The following is a 17,635-nucleotide window of genomic DNA, read 5'->3' as shown; positions in this document are numbered from 1 at the left end:
AGGTCAGCGGCCAGCAGTTCCAGGCAGCTGTCCCATTTCTGGCATTTTCACCGCTCCGCATTCCAGCAGTGTGATGTCATGGCTCTGAAAACCTAAGTGTATTCCTCCGCCACGGATGCACTATAATGCATTTTGAAACGTCTGCTCAAACAGGTACGTTTAATCATATATTGTGTATGCAATTATTGAAAAGTCGGTATATATTCCAATGTTATAAGGTGATTTATAAGATGTTGAAGGACAGCTAATATATCTATAGTGCCGCGGATGTAGACGGAATACGCTTGTTGCTCTTCCAATCCCAGGAAGCGAAACACGCTTGGAACTTGAGTGAACTGTTGGACCAAGAGGCATGGGGTGCTACGTTAGTTTTGATCCACCAACAAACTACAGACCAACAGGCTGTCTCTAATTTAGAAACATATCTAAACAGTAGAGTGAGCCATTGACCTTGATGGCGGAATCCGTCAGGACTGAATCCTAGTTGGACTACTTTTTTGCATCTGGTGGCTAACGGTAACGTTAACGTTTTTGGCCAAAATAAATATTTACCGGCAACGTCAGCTTCCCAAGGGTGTCGTCTATTTGCTGGAACACAAGTTAGCATGCTAGCATTCAAGCTAATTTGACGCCAGTTGTAGGTAACGGTTAAAGTTATGGATGTATCAAAACGACTAACGAAAAGTAGGAAGTAAGAGCGGAAATTAACAAATATTTGGGAAACCCATCCTTTAGTTTCAGTAATGCTAAGTCGGTTAAGTTATAGAGTATAACCGTTGTAATACAATGGTTGTATGTTTGAGTTGGAAAGCAGTAGGGATTTTGCAGTATTGTGTTCGACAGTAGTAGCTTGCTGCGTATTGAATCTGGTTGCTCTTGTCAGTGTTTGTATCAGACTATTCACTGGAAGGGTTTCATTTGACCACAATCGAGGAATATGGCTTGCATACCATGTTATACAATGTCAATTAGACAGGTCAGGAAGCCTATTACAAATAGCTGTCTATCGATTTGCTATAAATGTTTGTTTGAGTGTAAACTTAGAGAACTGCATTATGAATTGGTAGCAAACTCAAGCCAAGTCAGGTATTTAAAAACATGCCTAATTTAAGAAGATTACTCTTCGATAAGTCCTGTGTTGTCTGGTCTGGCGTCTGGTTCAGGGTGACAGACTGACTAGCTGTGAAGAAACTGTTGTTTCTGTTGTGATGATGTGTTGTGATGAGTTTCTGTTGTGATGAGTAAGAACACTATGGTTGTGATTCATCATGGCATTTATCATCCTATTCCAAGTTTTCTATTTTATATCGTTATGTAATTTTTGTGAATTTACGTCTCTTTTCTCTCTTTTCAGATCTGTCTGTTGATGATGAACCTCATGAGATGTAACATTCACACAGTGTTCGAGGGGACAGTAAGGAGAACTATTTCTCTGGACTAAGTGAATAGCTCCCTCTTGGAAAAGTGTGAAACATGCCCTTGCCATTTGGCTTAAAACTCAAAAGGACTCGAAGGTATACTGTTTCAAGCAAGAGCTGTCTTGTCACTCGGATTCAGCTGCTCAATGGAGAGTTTGTTGAGTTTACACTTTCAGTGGAGAGCACCGGGCAGGAATGTTTGGAAGCAGTTGCTCAGAGACTTGAGTTAAGAGAGGTATGTCTGTTTTTTCATCCAAAACAAGTGCAGATTGTTCTCTCTTATATACTTTTTGAGAATCATCTCAGATACTTATCTTTTGGAAATGTGTTAATTACATATTCTGTTAGTATTGATATGTAATAACATGCATGTTATCAACTCATCACAACTTGTTGCCCACATTCACTTTCTTTTTTGTATTTCCTTTTAAACAAAAGTTCCAGCTCTCAAATCATGAACAATATGTTCAAGAAAAACTGTGAGTCAGAATTGAATAATGCAATGAGCTGAAATAGATGCTGTCATTGTTAGACACAACTCAAATTAACAATAGATACTGCTATACAAACAGGTGTTTTGCCTGGGAACATGCACTAAATCACAGTGTCTGTTATTTTGATGCAAAGTGGCTAACGGGACTAAGCCTCTAGCCACATTTAAACGTTTTCTTGACAGAGCAATAACCATATTGTTTTTTTTTTTATATCACTAGGTTTTTTGTGTGCAATCATGTGGTTCTCGATCCATCTCTCGTAGAGCATGTTCTGTCACTTTACTTGATTTAGGGATGATATTTACAACCACTGTCTTATGTGTTACTATTTTCTCTCCTCCAGATCATTATTATTTAAACAACATTTTTATTAATGGCCACATAGCTTTAAATAATAGTTTCCAAACAGTGTTGTTATGTTGGCCATGTTTCTAGTTGTGATTTGAGAGTTGCTGCAAATCACAAAAGGCCTCTTTCAGCAAATGTGTCTTTGGTAGACAGCAAGCCTATAGGGGGTTACTTTTCTTACCAGTGTTTATTGTGAGATGTTCGGGCAGTCACAAGACTGAACAGGGACTGCCAACAGCCTATACATCTGGGAACGTCTTTGTTATAGGTCTTCATAAGTGTTGAATGTAATGATGTGCAGTATTGATCTAAAGCAGTCACTCAATATTGTTCTAAAGTTGAGTGTGCATTCATTTGGGGTTCAGTACAGATAGTAAAACCAACATTCTTCAGCAAAATGTCCTTAGGGTTTCTTTCATCACAGCATGCCTAAGGTGTAATGTTTTTGCTTCTCTGCTTGTTAGATAACATTCTTCAGCTTGTGGTACTTCAACAAGCAGAACCAGCAGAGATGGATCGACTTGGAAAAGCCGCTGAAAAAGCAGCTGGACAAGTATGGGCTAGAGCCCACCGTTTACTTTGGAGTCGTGTTTTACATACCCAGTGTCAACCAACTGCAACAGGAGATCACAAGGTGAGGTTTCGTCAGTGGCACGAGGTCTCTTGTACTAGGCCTATTACCTTAGTGACAATTTATACAATTAATGCCAATCAAAGAGGTATTTTGAGATCATTTTGCCTGGTTAAAGTGGCCAACGGGAAAATAAGTTCATCAAGCACAGTTGATCAGTGATTTCATTTTACCTATGTTTGTTTTAATACACACATCAATTCAGAGCAGTCATTTCTTTTTTTCTTTTCGAGTGCTTGTTTATTCCCCACAGAAGTAACCCTCTCTTCTTCTCCACAGATATCAGTATTACCTACAGATGAAGAAGGATTTTACGGAGGGCAGGATCTCTTGCTTACCAGAACAAGCTATTCGTTTAGCTAGCCTGGCAGTGCAAGGTAAATAATAAATACATGATACAAGTCGAGAAAAGAAACCTGGGGTTGACAAGCCTGGTGTTTCCTGACATAAACTTGTCATTTTAAACATTGACTGGCGGCTTTTGCTAGTTTTTCCCCCAACTATTATACAGCACCTAACAAGCACCATTAAACCTAAACCAGCCTATTAAATGGGTCAGTGGTGTGTTGGTGTGTGAATGTGAACTCCCCTTGCAAGAGTTTTAGCCCTGACACGTCCTCCCACTTCTGGCCAACCAGAAGAATCTCAAACACTGCTGGCAAAGTTAAATCAGGCTCTGCAACTTACTGGCCTGGGTGTTGGAATAGCACAGCCTCCGAGATCACTTACTGCTGCGGCCATCTTCAAATGACTGACCAGCATGCATTATGTACATATTAAGAAAAGCTTCTTCCAAGTTTACTAAAGATAAGACACTGCTCAAGTTGTCATGCAGACTTTGCATGACTTTAAAAGTGCAGTGTGCAGTTCCTATTTTCTCTCCCTGGCTGGGGTATTTTGGAGTGAAGGGCAGTTGTAGCGTTTAAGCAGGGCTGATTCCTGGGATAGCCAACATAGTTGTGAATGTTGCTAGCAGACAGCCTGAAGCTAATAACAGCTTTGGACTTCTGCGTTGTCAGACGCTAGAGCAATCCCCTTTCTTTACAAATGGGCCCCTCCTCTCCTAAAATGTGTGGCACTGCAGCTTTCCAAGAGGCATTACAGCATGCTGCAATCCTTGAATGTCTATTTAGGCTTGTACTCAATGCAGAATTGGACATGTAATCAAGTTTATTCAGAACGCGGTGTTACGCACAGTATGCTCATGAAGTCTGTCTTTCTTTGTACACAGCTGACTTTGGAGACTTCAATCGATATGATTCCCAGGATTTCCTCCAGAAGCTTGCGTTGTTCCCTATTGTAAGCTTTTTTTTTATTTACATGTGAAATGAAAATTGTTGAGGCTATTGTGTTCTTATTTGTATTTAAATACCAACATTGTTTCAATTGTGATATTCTCTTTGCAGGACTGGATCCAGGATGAGCGTGTGCTTGAAGAGGCCACTCAGAAAGTGGCTCTTCTGTATCAGTCCTACAGGTGAGCATCAGCCGGTCTGTGCTGTGTGGATAAACAGACAAACAGCTTTGCACAGACAAAAGCAGTCCTTTTTGCTTCTATAAAGCCACGCATTATCTTTGTTCATTTAGAATCTTACTGAGGCCATACAGTTACTACCATGACTTATTGCAATGCAGTGATTCTTTCTTGTTTTTTTGTAGGTGAATGGGTTTTGATGGTGGTTTTGTCCTGTTATCTTTTTCAGGGGCTTATCAGCTCCAGAGGCAGAGATGTTGTACATGCAGGAGGTGGAGAAAATGGAAGGCTATGGTCAGGAGAGCTATCAAGCCAAGGTAAGTTAACACGTTGCTTTGATCCCCGACAGCTCAAACACTGAAGCATACTATGTGTCTGGATTCTTTCACCTCAAATGATGTTCTGAATGTCTTTATCCTCTCCACGCATCTAAACAGGACAGTACAGGCACAGATGTTTCCATGGGGTCGTGCCTCGATGGCATCTTTGTCAAGCATAAAAATGGCAGGCCGCTTCTTTTATTTAGGTAAGTCTAACCAGAAATTGGTTCCAAATTATCTTTACTTCTAACAGTGAAGAATAAAGGTGTTCAAAATGTTGATTGTGAGAAGTAATTGTTTTGAATCTGTCAGTATGAAATGAGTTTATGGCGCAGCTCACAGCTATTCTTGGGTTAGGTGGTCTCCTTAATGCTAGGTCTGAATGCGGCCTAAGTGAAATGAGTCAAGTAAAGTAACATTGTTGTAGCATTATCTGTCTGTCTAGTGAGTGGGAGTACATTCTTGACTTTCCATGAACTGTATCTATCTACATACCATTATAGGTACTGCATACCTTATTTCATAGACTCCCACATGCATTGCTTAAGCAGTGCCAAAGTCTCTTTAAAAATGCCACAAAGTCATGTGACTGCCATGACATGTGTTTTTCTTTTCCCTCTCTCTCTCTGCCACCTTACTTTAAACGGCTGCGTAGGTGGAATGAAATTAACAACATGAGTCATAACAGGTCCTTCTTTGTCCTGGAGCTCACCAACAGAGAGGAGAGTGTCCAGTTCCAGACAGTAAGTCTCTGCTGCCATTGCACCTTGTCTGCCCTGCTCGTCCCCGGAGACATTTCAGTCTCTTATTGAATTTGGCTAAATTAGACATTGCCATCGTCAGGGAGCTGAGCATCAGCTAGTCTGAACAATGCACCTGTGTTTGTGTGTGGGTTTGGCTGCTGCTAGGGATGTTTGGGTATGTTAGTTATGTGTTGCTCATAAAGTCACATACCATTAGCCGAAACTGAATGTAGCAAGTATTTGATAGCATACAGAGGAACAACTTTACTTAGAGATAACTAAGCAAACACCACCTTTGTACTACTTGTGTTAACATCTAATGCTTTTCTTTTCTTTGTGTAGGAAGACATGGAAACCTCCAAATACGTGTGCCGGATGTGTCTGGCCAGACTCAAGTTTTATAAGATAAACAAGAGTAGCCTGTAAGTGTTTCTTACATGTCTAGCCTAGTTCCTGTCTCTTTGTTCCTTGTGGTCTCGTGCATGTGTCTCCTCTTCGGTGTAGCCTCACTTCTATCCTCCTCTCCTCCTCTCTTCAGAGAGGAGTGTGACCCTCTGCCTTCTGAGGGCTCCCAGAAGTCCCTTCTCACTCTATCCTTTCCTCGCTTTCCAATGCTCTCTCGTCCCTCTCTGCCTTCTAATAAAGGGTGAGCATTACAACCAGCCCTGCCCATAATATTTGACATACGGCTGTTTAGCAGGTGCCAACACCAAGCCATTTGTGATTCACTCTAGACAACACTGCATCAACAAACAAGCTCCCTTCTTTGCAGCTGAAAGGCCCTTTGGTTGTAATTCTTGTGTATCAAAATGATTACAATTAATTTTTCAATCTTTTTTCTCAGCACTATTTGTAAAATCAAGATGATCGTTTAAAATCTTGGCATTACCTGTTCAGTATTCTCTCTTACAGTAATTCATTTACTTTTGAGTTGATCAGATATTTACAGATCTACATTTTCTAAGTTTATACTATATTTGATTAAGCTTCATGTGTTTAGAAAATACTCGACACACAGAAATGTGCTCTGTTTTATGAGTCAATCAAAAATAAAAACACATCGCATGACTCTTCTCTTACACCATGTGTGCTGGTGTACTTTAAGACATGTGGAAAATGTTGCATGGTGTTCTGGAGAAGAGTTGAGCAATGCGTTTTTAAGTCTGAACCATGTCTGCTGTGTGTGCAATGAAAAGAAGGTCTTTTTAAAAGTTATAATAATACACATTTGTTTTACCCACCAGCCAAACCCAGCCTGTCGTTGTGAACCCAGTCAGACGGAGATCCTCTACTAGAATTACTCTGGTAATGTCCATGCACATATTTTCCTGATTTTCTAGCTTGCAGTTCAGAACATGATGTATTTTCCAATACAGACTTATTTTTAATCATTTTCTCAGATCATATGAGCTGTGGCTGAATTCCTCTCTTGTTTGTTTCAGCCAAAGCCTCAGGCCTACATGATGCCCCCTCCACAAATGCACTACAATGGTCATTTCACAGAGCCTTACACATCATCACAAGGTAATTAATGGCAACTACGAACCTGAAAAGCAGTGCACAAGATGGCATTAGAAGTTTTTCCTTCAACTACATTTAATGTTGCATGGTTTTATAAATGTAATCCATTGTCCATGTAAGGATGTGTTTTTAATTTGCTTTCTCACAGACAACCTGTACATGAACAATCAGAACGGTTATTACTACCACTCTCAGACCAGCCTGGACTGCTCCCCTCTGGAATACAGCAGCGGGGGGCGGTTACGTAACGGCAGTGTGTACAGCGCCCACAGCACCAGCTCTCTCACTAATCCCCAGCACTACCTCCAGCCCTCACCCATGTCCTCCAACCCCTCCATCACCAGCGACATCACCAGGCCCGACTATGTCCCCTCGCATCGCCACAGCGCGCTCATCCCCCCGTCCTACCGCGCCACCCCGGATTACGAGACAGTGATGCGTCAGAAGAACCGCGGAGCAGGATTTGGGATGCTTTCGTCTCAAGACCACCGGCAGAGCCACTCCATGAGGAACCTGAACATTGGTAACTCGTACGCCTACAGCAGACCGGACCCTCTAGTTTACAGCCAGCCAGAGATCAGAGGAGAGCACGGCGGAGCAGCCCCCCACCATCACTATCCCTTCCACCTGGGCTCCAGCTTCCACAGCCCCTCTCCTTACCCCTATCCCACAGAGAGAAGGCCCGTAGTGGGGGCGGTCAGTGTCCCGGAGCTCACTAATGTCCAGCTGCAACAGGCACAGGAGTACCCCGCCCCTAACATCATGAGAACACATGTGTACCGACCACCTCCCCCCTACCCGTACGCCCACCCCCGGCCCGCTAACAGCACCCCTGACCTGTCGCGTCACCTCTACGTCAGCAGCAGCAACCCAGACCTGATCATCACCAGGCGTGTGCACCACTCGGTCCAGACCTTCCAGGAGGACAGCCTACCGGTAGCCCACTCCTTACAAGAGGTGTCGGAGCCTCTTTTCAGCGGACCCCCACAGAGACACCCTTACCACGCTCAGAAGCGGAACTCCATTGAGATCGCTGGATTAGCACACAGTCTGGAGGGGATGAGGGTGAAGGAGCGCACCGTGTCTTCCTCGGCCGCCGAAACCGTCACGCCCCCTCCCCCCCTGCGAGGCGGTCGCTCTCAAGGATCTCATCTCAACGTGTATTTGGAACGCATAAAGACGGACGACAGGGGCGACATTAAGGAGGACGTACAGTACGGACACAAGAAGTCCCTTTCCGACGCCACCATGCTGGTTCACAGCAGTGGGGAAGAGGAGGAGTTCGAGGAGGACAGTGGACGCCACACTCCTCTTTCCCTGGATGCACTAGAAGCTGTTCCCGTGCAGCCGCCCCAACAGCACAACAGTTTGACACCTCTGTCGCTCCTTCAGCAGCAAACTCCCTCAGAGCCGCCTCCTGCGTATCCCATCGGCTCCTCTCTGGACCCCTCTATAACCAGCTCCTTGACTTACAACGTTCACTCCCAGAGCCAGGAGGGCGAGCCTCTTTACCTGCTGTCAGATTTACGACAGCCCAGAATAATGCCCTCTGTGTCTGAGGGAGACCTGAGTGGCCAGGCTAAGCAGAAGACTAAAAAAGACTTCAAGAAGAGGCCTGTGTCTGATGTGCCTGCCGGGAAGAAAACAGTGGAAGGGTTGCCCCCTCCGGTGAGTGCTGTTCTCAGTTCCATCACATTCTCAGCATGGTGCAGTAGTTAATAATCCTTATGACATTTAGACATTTCTCCTGGCCACCTCTGGTTATAGATATCGTATTTCTCTAGGATTCTGTATTCCAAATTGGCATGAAATCAAGATTGAGGATATAGCAGCTATTTATTTGTTTTATTGTGGTCTTCCAACTAGGAATGGGAATGATTCATCGAATATTCAAAATGATTCAAGTATTCGAATATGAGTTATGAATATTTTTATTGTAATTTATTTTCCTTCCTAATACGACAGTGCCATTTAAAATATCTTAAGAAATACATGAAAGAAAACTTGGTTTATTTTCTATATTTATTTGAAATGTTATTTAAACCTTTTTTTAATTTCTTAAAGTTTAAAAAAACTAAAACATTTATAGGATATGTAAATTCTGTTAGCCGTTTTTTTGGGGGTCGAATATTCTAATATAAATTTGCTTTCAAATTCCCATCCCTACTTAGCACATCTTATCACACTCCAGCTCTGAAATGTCTTTGTAGTTGCACTGTAATAATACCTCCGGAAACCTACTCCAAGCTTGCTATAAGTATATAAGTGTTTTGTTCTCAGACATGTTTTTTGCTCATTTGAAAGTCACATGAGTATGCACTAAGATAACATTAGGAAGTCTGAACATAGTGTTGGAGTCAGTTTCAGGGGCCAGCTCTCAATGACGCAAGCACGCACACTATAACAAAGAATGTAGCTGGAGTACCTTGTAAAACCGGCCAGGTGACATTCCCTGAGCAAACACCCAGCAGGCTGCGTTGTCCCGCCCCTCTTGCATGCTGACTCCCTCACAGCGACACATCGTCCTCACTGTTGCTCTGTCCCCTCTCTGTTGTCACACCAGGGCATGAAGAAAGGAGCCAGGTCAGAGTTCAAGAAGAGGGGCCCAATGAAAGAGGCTTATCTAAACGGCCTGTCGGTGTCGAGGCAGCCGATGCACGAAGAGGTGAAGGATGAGCCTGAGAGAGCATCCAATGAAGAGAGGGTAGGACAACTTTCTGTCGTAATGGTTTGCTTCTTGACAGACAGATTTACAAATATAAAAAAAACTTAGTTGGGTGTATGTAGGCAATGGAAAGCTAAGATATGTCAGATGTGTTACAGTATGCTTGTACTCATTAGCAGGTTCTACTGTTTGTGTTTATATTCACCTGCTGCTAGGTGAAGCCTTGTTGAACAGGTACATGGGGACAACGTTTTGTCAATGTTCTTGTTCTGGAGGTTAAACGCAGCTCAACTGGTCAGCCTAATTAGTCTTGATGCTTGTTGCTTTAACACCGATGTTACATTTCCATTTCCAAAATAAATGAATATGTTTGATCTGTGAGCATACAGTAGATTCCCAAATGTCTCATACTCACAGGATTGTAGAAAGATGAAAATGTCAACCATACATATCACTAACATTTCTTTATTTAGTTATTATTTCTACATGGCTTCTTTACTTATTGAAATAATTCATCTCCTTGTGTCATCCGTCTATTCATCATTTGCAAAACTCCACTACTGCACATCTATATCTTTTAGATGAGAATATTAAATGTTCCTTTAGTGCTTTTGAAAGTTTCCAAAATAACTAAGCAAGAATGGTGCTACATGTTTTTCCGGTTAGGGTCTTGGGGCTGAACTTTTAAACTTTTAAGCAACAACCACATTCAATACCTAAGGAGTAAATTGCATTAACATGAGTGACTTGCTTGTACCAAGATCAAATGATGCTGGGATTAGAACATTTTTAAACTACACCCAGTCTTTTGATAACATTCACAACTGAAAGCTTTGTCCTCTTATAGCGAGCACAACTCAGAGTAGTTCTTCCCTTATAGAAAGTAAAACTATAATCATAGAAAGTTAGGATAATCCTATTTATGAAAATGTGTCTCTGCTGACTCAGATTTAATTGACCAACAACCAATCACATGAATCTCCCGTCCCGCACACACAAGCACGCGGTTTGATTGGCTAGAGCTTGTACTGGCATATGATTTGATTGGCTGACGCTTCCGCCGAAGCTTCAAAAGTTGAACATTGCTCAACTTTTGAAGCGAGCAAAGCGAAGCAACGCTCCCACAATGCAGTTCGGCAAAGTGTGACGTCACTCCATTCAAAGTGAATGGGCAGAAGCTTCAACGCACGCTGCCGTGTATATGTCATTGCAGCGTTTATAATATGTACCGGTGATATTCACGTTCGGGTGATGCCTTTTCAAATGAGTGTGCAAGTTTGATGTATTGCCAGCCAATTTTAGTTGAACAATGGCGACAAACAGCTTTGGTTCGGTCCACCTGTCTTTGTCCGTTATCCTTGTACGTAACTGCGAAACCAAAATGTTCCCAAACCGGAGACTTCAGTGATGCTGGAGGATTTTCAAGCTCAACTTTATCTGCGTTCGCCATTTCGACAGTTTCTCAAAATTACTGACTAAATTTGAACGCATCCCTGTGACCAGCTCTCATAGTATGCCTCTCGTCCAATGAAATGACTTGCTCGCTCTATGACGCGTTGAACCCAAGGTGAGCAAATTACTCTGAATGCTGCGACGCAGCACCTGAGATTACTTCCAAAAAGTTGTTCACGTTCTCAATTTTTTACGTTTAACGTTATATTCGTTCGGTACACTTCGGTACACACGTGTACCGAACCGAAGGGCCTGTACCGAATAATTTCGGTACGGGTACGTATAGCCCTAGTATGTATACATAATTGGGATTGGGCCAAGGAAGTCCAAACAGGGGAAGGTTGTTTAGGAGTCAGGACTGCATCACCCATTGTTTCCTGTTTCCTCGTGTGTGTTAGTGTAAGGTTCTGGAGCAGCATATGGAGAGAGGAGAGATGCTGAAGGAGTATGACAGCATCCCGAAGCGCCGCCCGGGGGGGGGGTGCTCCATCGCCCAGCTGCCGGAGAGCGGAGACAAGAACCGCTTCCAGGACGTCATGCCGTACGATGACACCCGAGTGGAGCTGGTTCCCACTAAAGAGAACAACACGGGATACATCAACGCATCACATGTTAGAGTAAGTTGTCTTGTCGCATGACACATCACATGTTCCTGATTTTGTTTCATAATTAGGACAACAAAGCACTTGGAGCAGAAACGTTTGCTCATGATGATCAGTGAAGTTGCCTCTGGTTTATTTGTCTTTCTATGAATGTAGGGTTGGGTAATAATGGCATAAATCCATATGCATTGTTACGTCAATACAACAGGCTGATAAGCTTTTCCAGAAAATCCATTCCAAAGAAACGCCCTACCATTATGTCATTCTACATGTGATGTCAGTGTAAAATGATATATAATTAAGTGTTTCCACAACATTGACATTACTGTCTGACTCAGAGCAAAGGTATACATTTCAAAACCATGCCACTACCTTAGAAAATTCGGTTTGGCTTTCCAATACAAAGACTATTTGTTCCTTCTTTTTTTGATTTGAGATCAAGGGTGGCTTTATGTTTGAACTATGTTTGAACAGCTGTTACTATGTAGCTGCTTCTCCACCACCTGCAGAAAATCACATGCAGGAACACATCATCAGTACAGGACTGACTTTAAACACAATGGAAATACTTGGAATTAAGAATGGCCTGCTTTAAATACAGGATGTGGTTGGGAAGAGTAAGTTATATTCCAAAAACGTAAGCTAAGCATGATAACACTAAACTTTCTCTATCCTTTGAATAACAAAGTCTAAACCATCAAAGTCCAGCTCTGATAACAAACCATGACTCTGTTTCTATGGCTGCTGCCGCTTCTCATTCACTCTTCATTATCAAATCTATGACACAATCAACAACAAAAATCTATACTGTTCTCTAGTTGTGTTTTTTAGAGAATGTATGATGAGTACCTGAAACATATCCCCCTCTCCTCTCTCATCAGATAACGGTGAATGGGCAGGAGTGGAGCTACATAGCGACGCAGGGTCCGATGTCCAACACGTGTCCGGACTTCTGGCAGATGGTGTGGGAACAGGGTGTCTCCATCATCGCCATGGTCACCGCTGAAGAGGTACGATTTCATATTAACAGCACCCCATTTTTTCTTTCACTCCTCATCATTACCCCGTTTGACCTTTTGTTTGTCCTCTGCTTCCTCCAGGAGAGCGGCCGAGAAAAGAGTTTCCGTTATTGGCCGCGCCTCGGCTCTCGTCACAACACGGTGACGTACGGCCGCTTCAAGATCACAACGCGCTTCCGCACAGAGTCCGGCTGCTACGCCACCACCGGGCTGAAGATCAAACACCTGCTGACGGGCCAGGAGAGGACCGTCTGGCACCTGCAGTACACGGACTGGCCCGACCACGGCTGCCCCGAGGACTTCAAAGGCTTCCTCAGTGAGTGGGACCCATATCTGTTTGTCCGTTACATGCTTTATGTTCAGATATCTACCAGGAAGACTGAACATGTGTGGCATCATTAGTTTGACTTAATAATAGTAGGCCAGTTTTGATGGAAATTGAGTTAAACTCTCATAGTCTTAAAAAATAAAATGTTAAGTTCTCTCCTGGCATTTATTAAATCCTTAAAAACTGATCTCAGATTACATATTTGGCATGAAATGGCTAACACATCACTCATCTGCCTCAGTTAGATGAATAGGCACTGTTCCCTTTTCCTTGAAAGCTTGGGAATTTGAAAGAAAAAAAATCCATGCCTTAAATATTGTCTTTATTAGATTAATATAGACATGGATAATTGAAGGTGCCTGCATTTTGTATATATTTTAGTTGTATTTTATTTTACTAAGCCTAAGTATATGTTCAGCGTTGTAACAGTATTAACGTTGATCCTTGTCCCAAACAACCCTGTCTTTAAATGTATTGTAATAGAGCCCGGAGATTCTTTGAAAAGTAATTGTTTAGATAGTATTGGAACTCTCTAAGAAAGTTACTAAGTAGATTTGTATTGGATATATTCATTGATTGTGTCCCTACTTAAAGTTGCTGTCCTCATGTTTCTGCAGCGTACCTGGAGGAGATCCAGTCTGTGAGGAGACACACCAACAGCATCAGTGAGCCAAAGAACACCAACCTGCCGGTGCTGGTGCACTGCAGCGCGGGGGTGGGCCGCACCGGGGTGGTCATCCTGTCTGAGGTCATGATCGCCTGTCTGGAGCACAACGAGGTAACGTCCCCGCTGAAAAGACGACCTCATCTTAGGGTGACCAGGTGTCCTGCTTTGTGCGGGACTGCACAGCATTTTGATCATTTGTCCCACACATTTGTCCGGCATTTCACCATTAGCTGTGTCAGAGGTCGATCAATCAACAGAGAAATGTATTAACTTATGGGTGTAGTCGGTGGAGGGAGTTATTGTCAGATTTGCCAGAATTTCTGTTAAGTTGCGCATGGTGAATATGGTTTGAGCGACGCTTCACCGAAACGCCTGGCTCATAAAGAAAATATCGATCTATGGATATATTCCTCCCGAAACCAAAAGAGATGAGGTAACAGCAGCTGATTTAATAAACATTTAGCACACAGGTCAGCAGACTGTGGCAGTAAGCTAGCTCCGGTCATTTTTTTGTCATAATAATTTGTTATGTTAATTCCATTCAAAAACAAATATAATTAATTCCTTCACTTGCATAGTTTGTGCAAACATTAAACCAAAGTAAAGCGTTGTTATTCATATTTATAAGCTAATAGTTTCAAATCAAATCAAGTTTTATTTATATAGCACATTTATAAACGATTTTTGGTCGAGCCAAAGTGCTGTACATAAAATAAAAATAGCCTACAGTAGAGACACTTTACAGCAAATACAACAGCACAGATTGTTTAATATAAATGTTTATTCTTAAGGGTTAGATAGACGTTATATATACATCTAATCCAGCTCTTTGCAAAGCAGTAACATGTCCCGCAAAAAACGTCATATTTGTCCCACATGTTGCTTGTTCTCACCTGGTCACCCTACCTCATCTGGGGCCTCATTTATAAAGGGATATACGCTTAAAAAAAAATGGCGTACGCCAGTTTCTACGCAATGTTTGCGATTTATAAAATACTAACTTGACGGGAAAACGTGCGGTCCTCCACGCAAACTCTAACCCATGCGTACGCATTAAGCACAAAAACGGGAGAGACGAGAAACTGCGACACCGTTGGCAGAAGGAAGAATGGAGAGAAATATGTGGAAATAATACCATAAACAAAATGTTACCTCTCATTTATCATATATGAAGAATTCTTTTGGGGGGGTTGAGACCATAGACTGGTTGAAATGCACAGGCTGCAGTGGAGGCTGCGCACAGCTGATCGACAGCTGGGACACAAACCACCAAATACGAAAACATAATTCAGATCCAGTCGTCATGACTCCACTCCGGAGAGATTCCCCGATCACTTCTTACAGTCTCTCATCAAGGGGGGGGGGGGGGGGGGGTCTCCTGTCCCCGGTACAAACACACTGCCTGAGGAAGGCTATGTGTATTTTTTTTGTCATTAACTTTTTTCGGACCACTTATTTATTTATTTTGGTGACGATCCGACCTCCATGCTGCTACTCTGGTTCAAACTGCATCCACCAAACAATATGATTTATCTCGACCTCCCAAAATAACCAAAATCTGACACGGTGTGAGATGTCTTTTTTAGCTGTTCTGTCGTCATTTCCTGCGATCTTCTTCATGCAGTCAGTCAGAATGAATGAATGGGCGTTTCTTTGACTATTTATAGGCAAATATGGGCGTTACGTGAAGCCCGCAAAAGCTGCACCGCATTTCGAGTCGATTGTGATTTATAAAGGGAAACCGGCGTAGGAAGTGCTGTCCGCACTTTCCTCGCCGGTACGCAATGTTTGGCGAATCGGAAAATGTCGGAACATTTCTGTACCTATTTTTTGGATTTCTACTACGTAAGCAACCTTCCCACGTGAATCCTACGCACGGCGTTATAAATGAGGCCCCTGGAGTCAATATTCTTTCAACGTCTCGTGTTTTTAGATGAAACTGTCGTACTAACTGCTCGTCTTGTTTCAGGCGCTGGATGTCCCAAAGTTCCTGTTGAAGCTTCGTCAGCAGAGGATGATGATGGTCCAGACCTTCTCTCAGTACACCTTCATCTACAAGGTCATCATCCAGTACCTCCGCAACTCCAGGCTCATATGAGTGTGTGTTCAACCCTCAGCACACACCACCACAGGTTATTGAAGGGTGGAGTCTGCCCCAGGTTTATGCCAAACTGCACTGTGATGATGATGATGATGATGATGATGATGATGATGATGATGATGATGATGCAGCTGTATGAAACTGCTCACTGTCGCGCTCTGAGGACTCTGATTGGTCAAGTATTAAAGTCAGGTGTCTGAAGGAAGGATGTGTGGATACACAAACGGGAAGCGATGCCACATGAAGGAGCATAAAGACTTACGACCTGCCTCTAAACAGTATTATATATATTGTTTTTTACATACAATATTGCTTAATAAAGCCCAGCACTTTTACAGTACTTAGCTGTACACGATGAACCAATGTTAAGCTGCATTACGAAACTCTTTAGGATAGATGGGTTTCAATGAAGAAGAACATTGGTTCTGATAATGAAGGACGTTTCTGTAGTCATGAAGTGGATAAAGAGCTAAAGTATCATGTGACTCATATAAAGGTTTATTACAGAGCCCAGATCAGGTGGATTTGAACTTCATCATTGGCCTGTGGTGGCGCAAAGGTTTTGTACCTGCATTTAATTTAATAGGAACATAGGATGACATGATACAGAAGGATACCGTACAGCCAGATTCGGTAAAAAACGTTTACCCACCAAACGTTATCAAAACACAACAGGAACCGTCTCCTGTCCTCAAAGATGGGAGATAGTGGATTGATGGGTTTGAGAAGGAGGTGAGGGAAAAGTCAAATTGGATAAATCATTTTGTACTGTTCATTATTTTTTTACAATGAGAAATCCGAGTGCTGTATTTTAGCCAGATCAAGATACTTTAAGATGTTATTACAAGACAAAGTGCCTACATATCTGCGTTTAAAAAGGACTATTATTGCATCATAAGAAGGAAACGTATTAGTTTTCTTACTCAGTGTAATTTAATGCTTGTTTGATTGCAGTGATGTTTTTGTACCGCCAATCAATACATTTTAGGGACAGAAATGGCAAACTATGATAATAATTTAATTTGGTTCAACCCTTCAGTAGTGACAGTTTTGCCATCGTTAAATACATAGAAATGGAGCAGTGGAGTGGAGCAATACTATATTTGACAGTATTGAGAAACAACAGTGCTCAGTGACACTTTGACATCCCGACTATCTTTATTTTTATTATTATTATTCCTGCTGTTACAAATAGCATCCTGACTTTTAGTGAACACTTTCCTTTCCTGCTCGAGCTACAGAGCGTATTTAAAGCCAATTATGAATTCACCTGTCCAGGAACAATGCGTACAGGCGAAGTTTACATAAAGGTAAACTACTTTTTAGCAATTAGAAATATGTTTGCCTTTATTATCAATGCAAGACACCAATTTAATTTATAATGTGGCCAAAGTGATTTTTAACCCCTTATTTGTCTTACCTTGTTGTGGGTGTCAGACGCGTGGGCAGTGATCTAACTTAACTGGAGGAAACTCATCTGAAGTGAAGTTGAGATGAGTTAAACTGGATCTTTTTAAACGCCTGTATGAATTTGCTTCAGGTTTTTGGTTTGAAGATACTGAATGAGTCTTAGTGTGGAGGAGACTGAAGAGTGATTTTGGATGCCAAGGTGTAACTGTTGTCCATGTTGTTCATAATGTACAATTCTGCTTTTATGAATATTGGTTATTGTACAAACTGTATAAACTATCTATTGAACAAGAAATGGTGCCATTGGAAAAAAGTGTAGAAAATCTTTTCAGCCAAGAATAAATATTTGGAAATACATTGTTTCTCTGTTTAATTCATCACACACATGCCCCCTTGTGGTAGGAATTATTCTGCCTCTATTTCTATATCTGTTGCATCAAAA

The 17,635-nt window shown here is 42.2% G+C and overlaps 1 protein-coding gene across 4 annotated transcripts; it reads left to right on the top strand.

Annotated features, from left to right (window-relative positions):
• Nucleotides 1–136: 136 nt before the first annotated feature.
• Nucleotides 137–17,550, top strand: ptpn21 (protein tyrosine phosphatase non-receptor type 21). 4 transcript variants are annotated; one of them, XM_034111129.2, is made up of 20 exons: nucleotides 137–153; nucleotides 1,355–1,653; nucleotides 2,725–2,894; nucleotides 3,171–3,268; nucleotides 4,123–4,190; nucleotides 4,298–4,368; nucleotides 4,595–4,682; nucleotides 4,803–4,891; nucleotides 5,341–5,428; nucleotides 5,771–5,850; nucleotides 5,967–6,074; nucleotides 6,673–6,733; nucleotides 6,871–6,952; nucleotides 7,098–8,617; nucleotides 9,513–9,653; nucleotides 11,465–11,683; nucleotides 12,550–12,678; nucleotides 12,769–13,003; nucleotides 13,633–13,793; nucleotides 15,652–17,550. In XM_034111129.2, exons 2-20 carry the CDS (start codon nucleotides 1,474–1,476, stop codon nucleotides 15,778–15,780), a joined length of 3,717 nt encoding a protein of 1,238 aa, XP_033967020.1. In that variant the 5' UTR covers nucleotides 137–153; nucleotides 1,355–1,473; the 3' UTR covers nucleotides 15,781–17,550. The 4 variants fall into 4 exon arrangements, with proteins under 4 accessions (XP_033967020.1, XP_033967018.1, XP_033967021.1 ...); XM_034111127.1 differs by lacking the exon at nucleotides 137–153 and adding an exon at nucleotides 332–516; XM_034111128.1 differs by lacking the exon at nucleotides 137–153 and adding an exon at nucleotides 599–641.
• Nucleotides 17,551–17,635: the final 85 nt, after the last annotated feature.

This window comes from Pseudochaenichthys georgianus, chromosome 22, assembly GCF_902827115.2.
Source record: "Pseudochaenichthys georgianus chromosome 22, fPseGeo1.2, whole genome shotgun sequence".
In the NCBI taxonomy this organism is placed as follows: domain Eukaryota; kingdom Metazoa; phylum Chordata; class Actinopteri; order Perciformes; family Channichthyidae; genus Pseudochaenichthys; species Pseudochaenichthys georgianus.
Note: the sequence above shows the minus strand (reverse complement) of the source record. Positions and strands in the feature narration are given on the sequence as shown.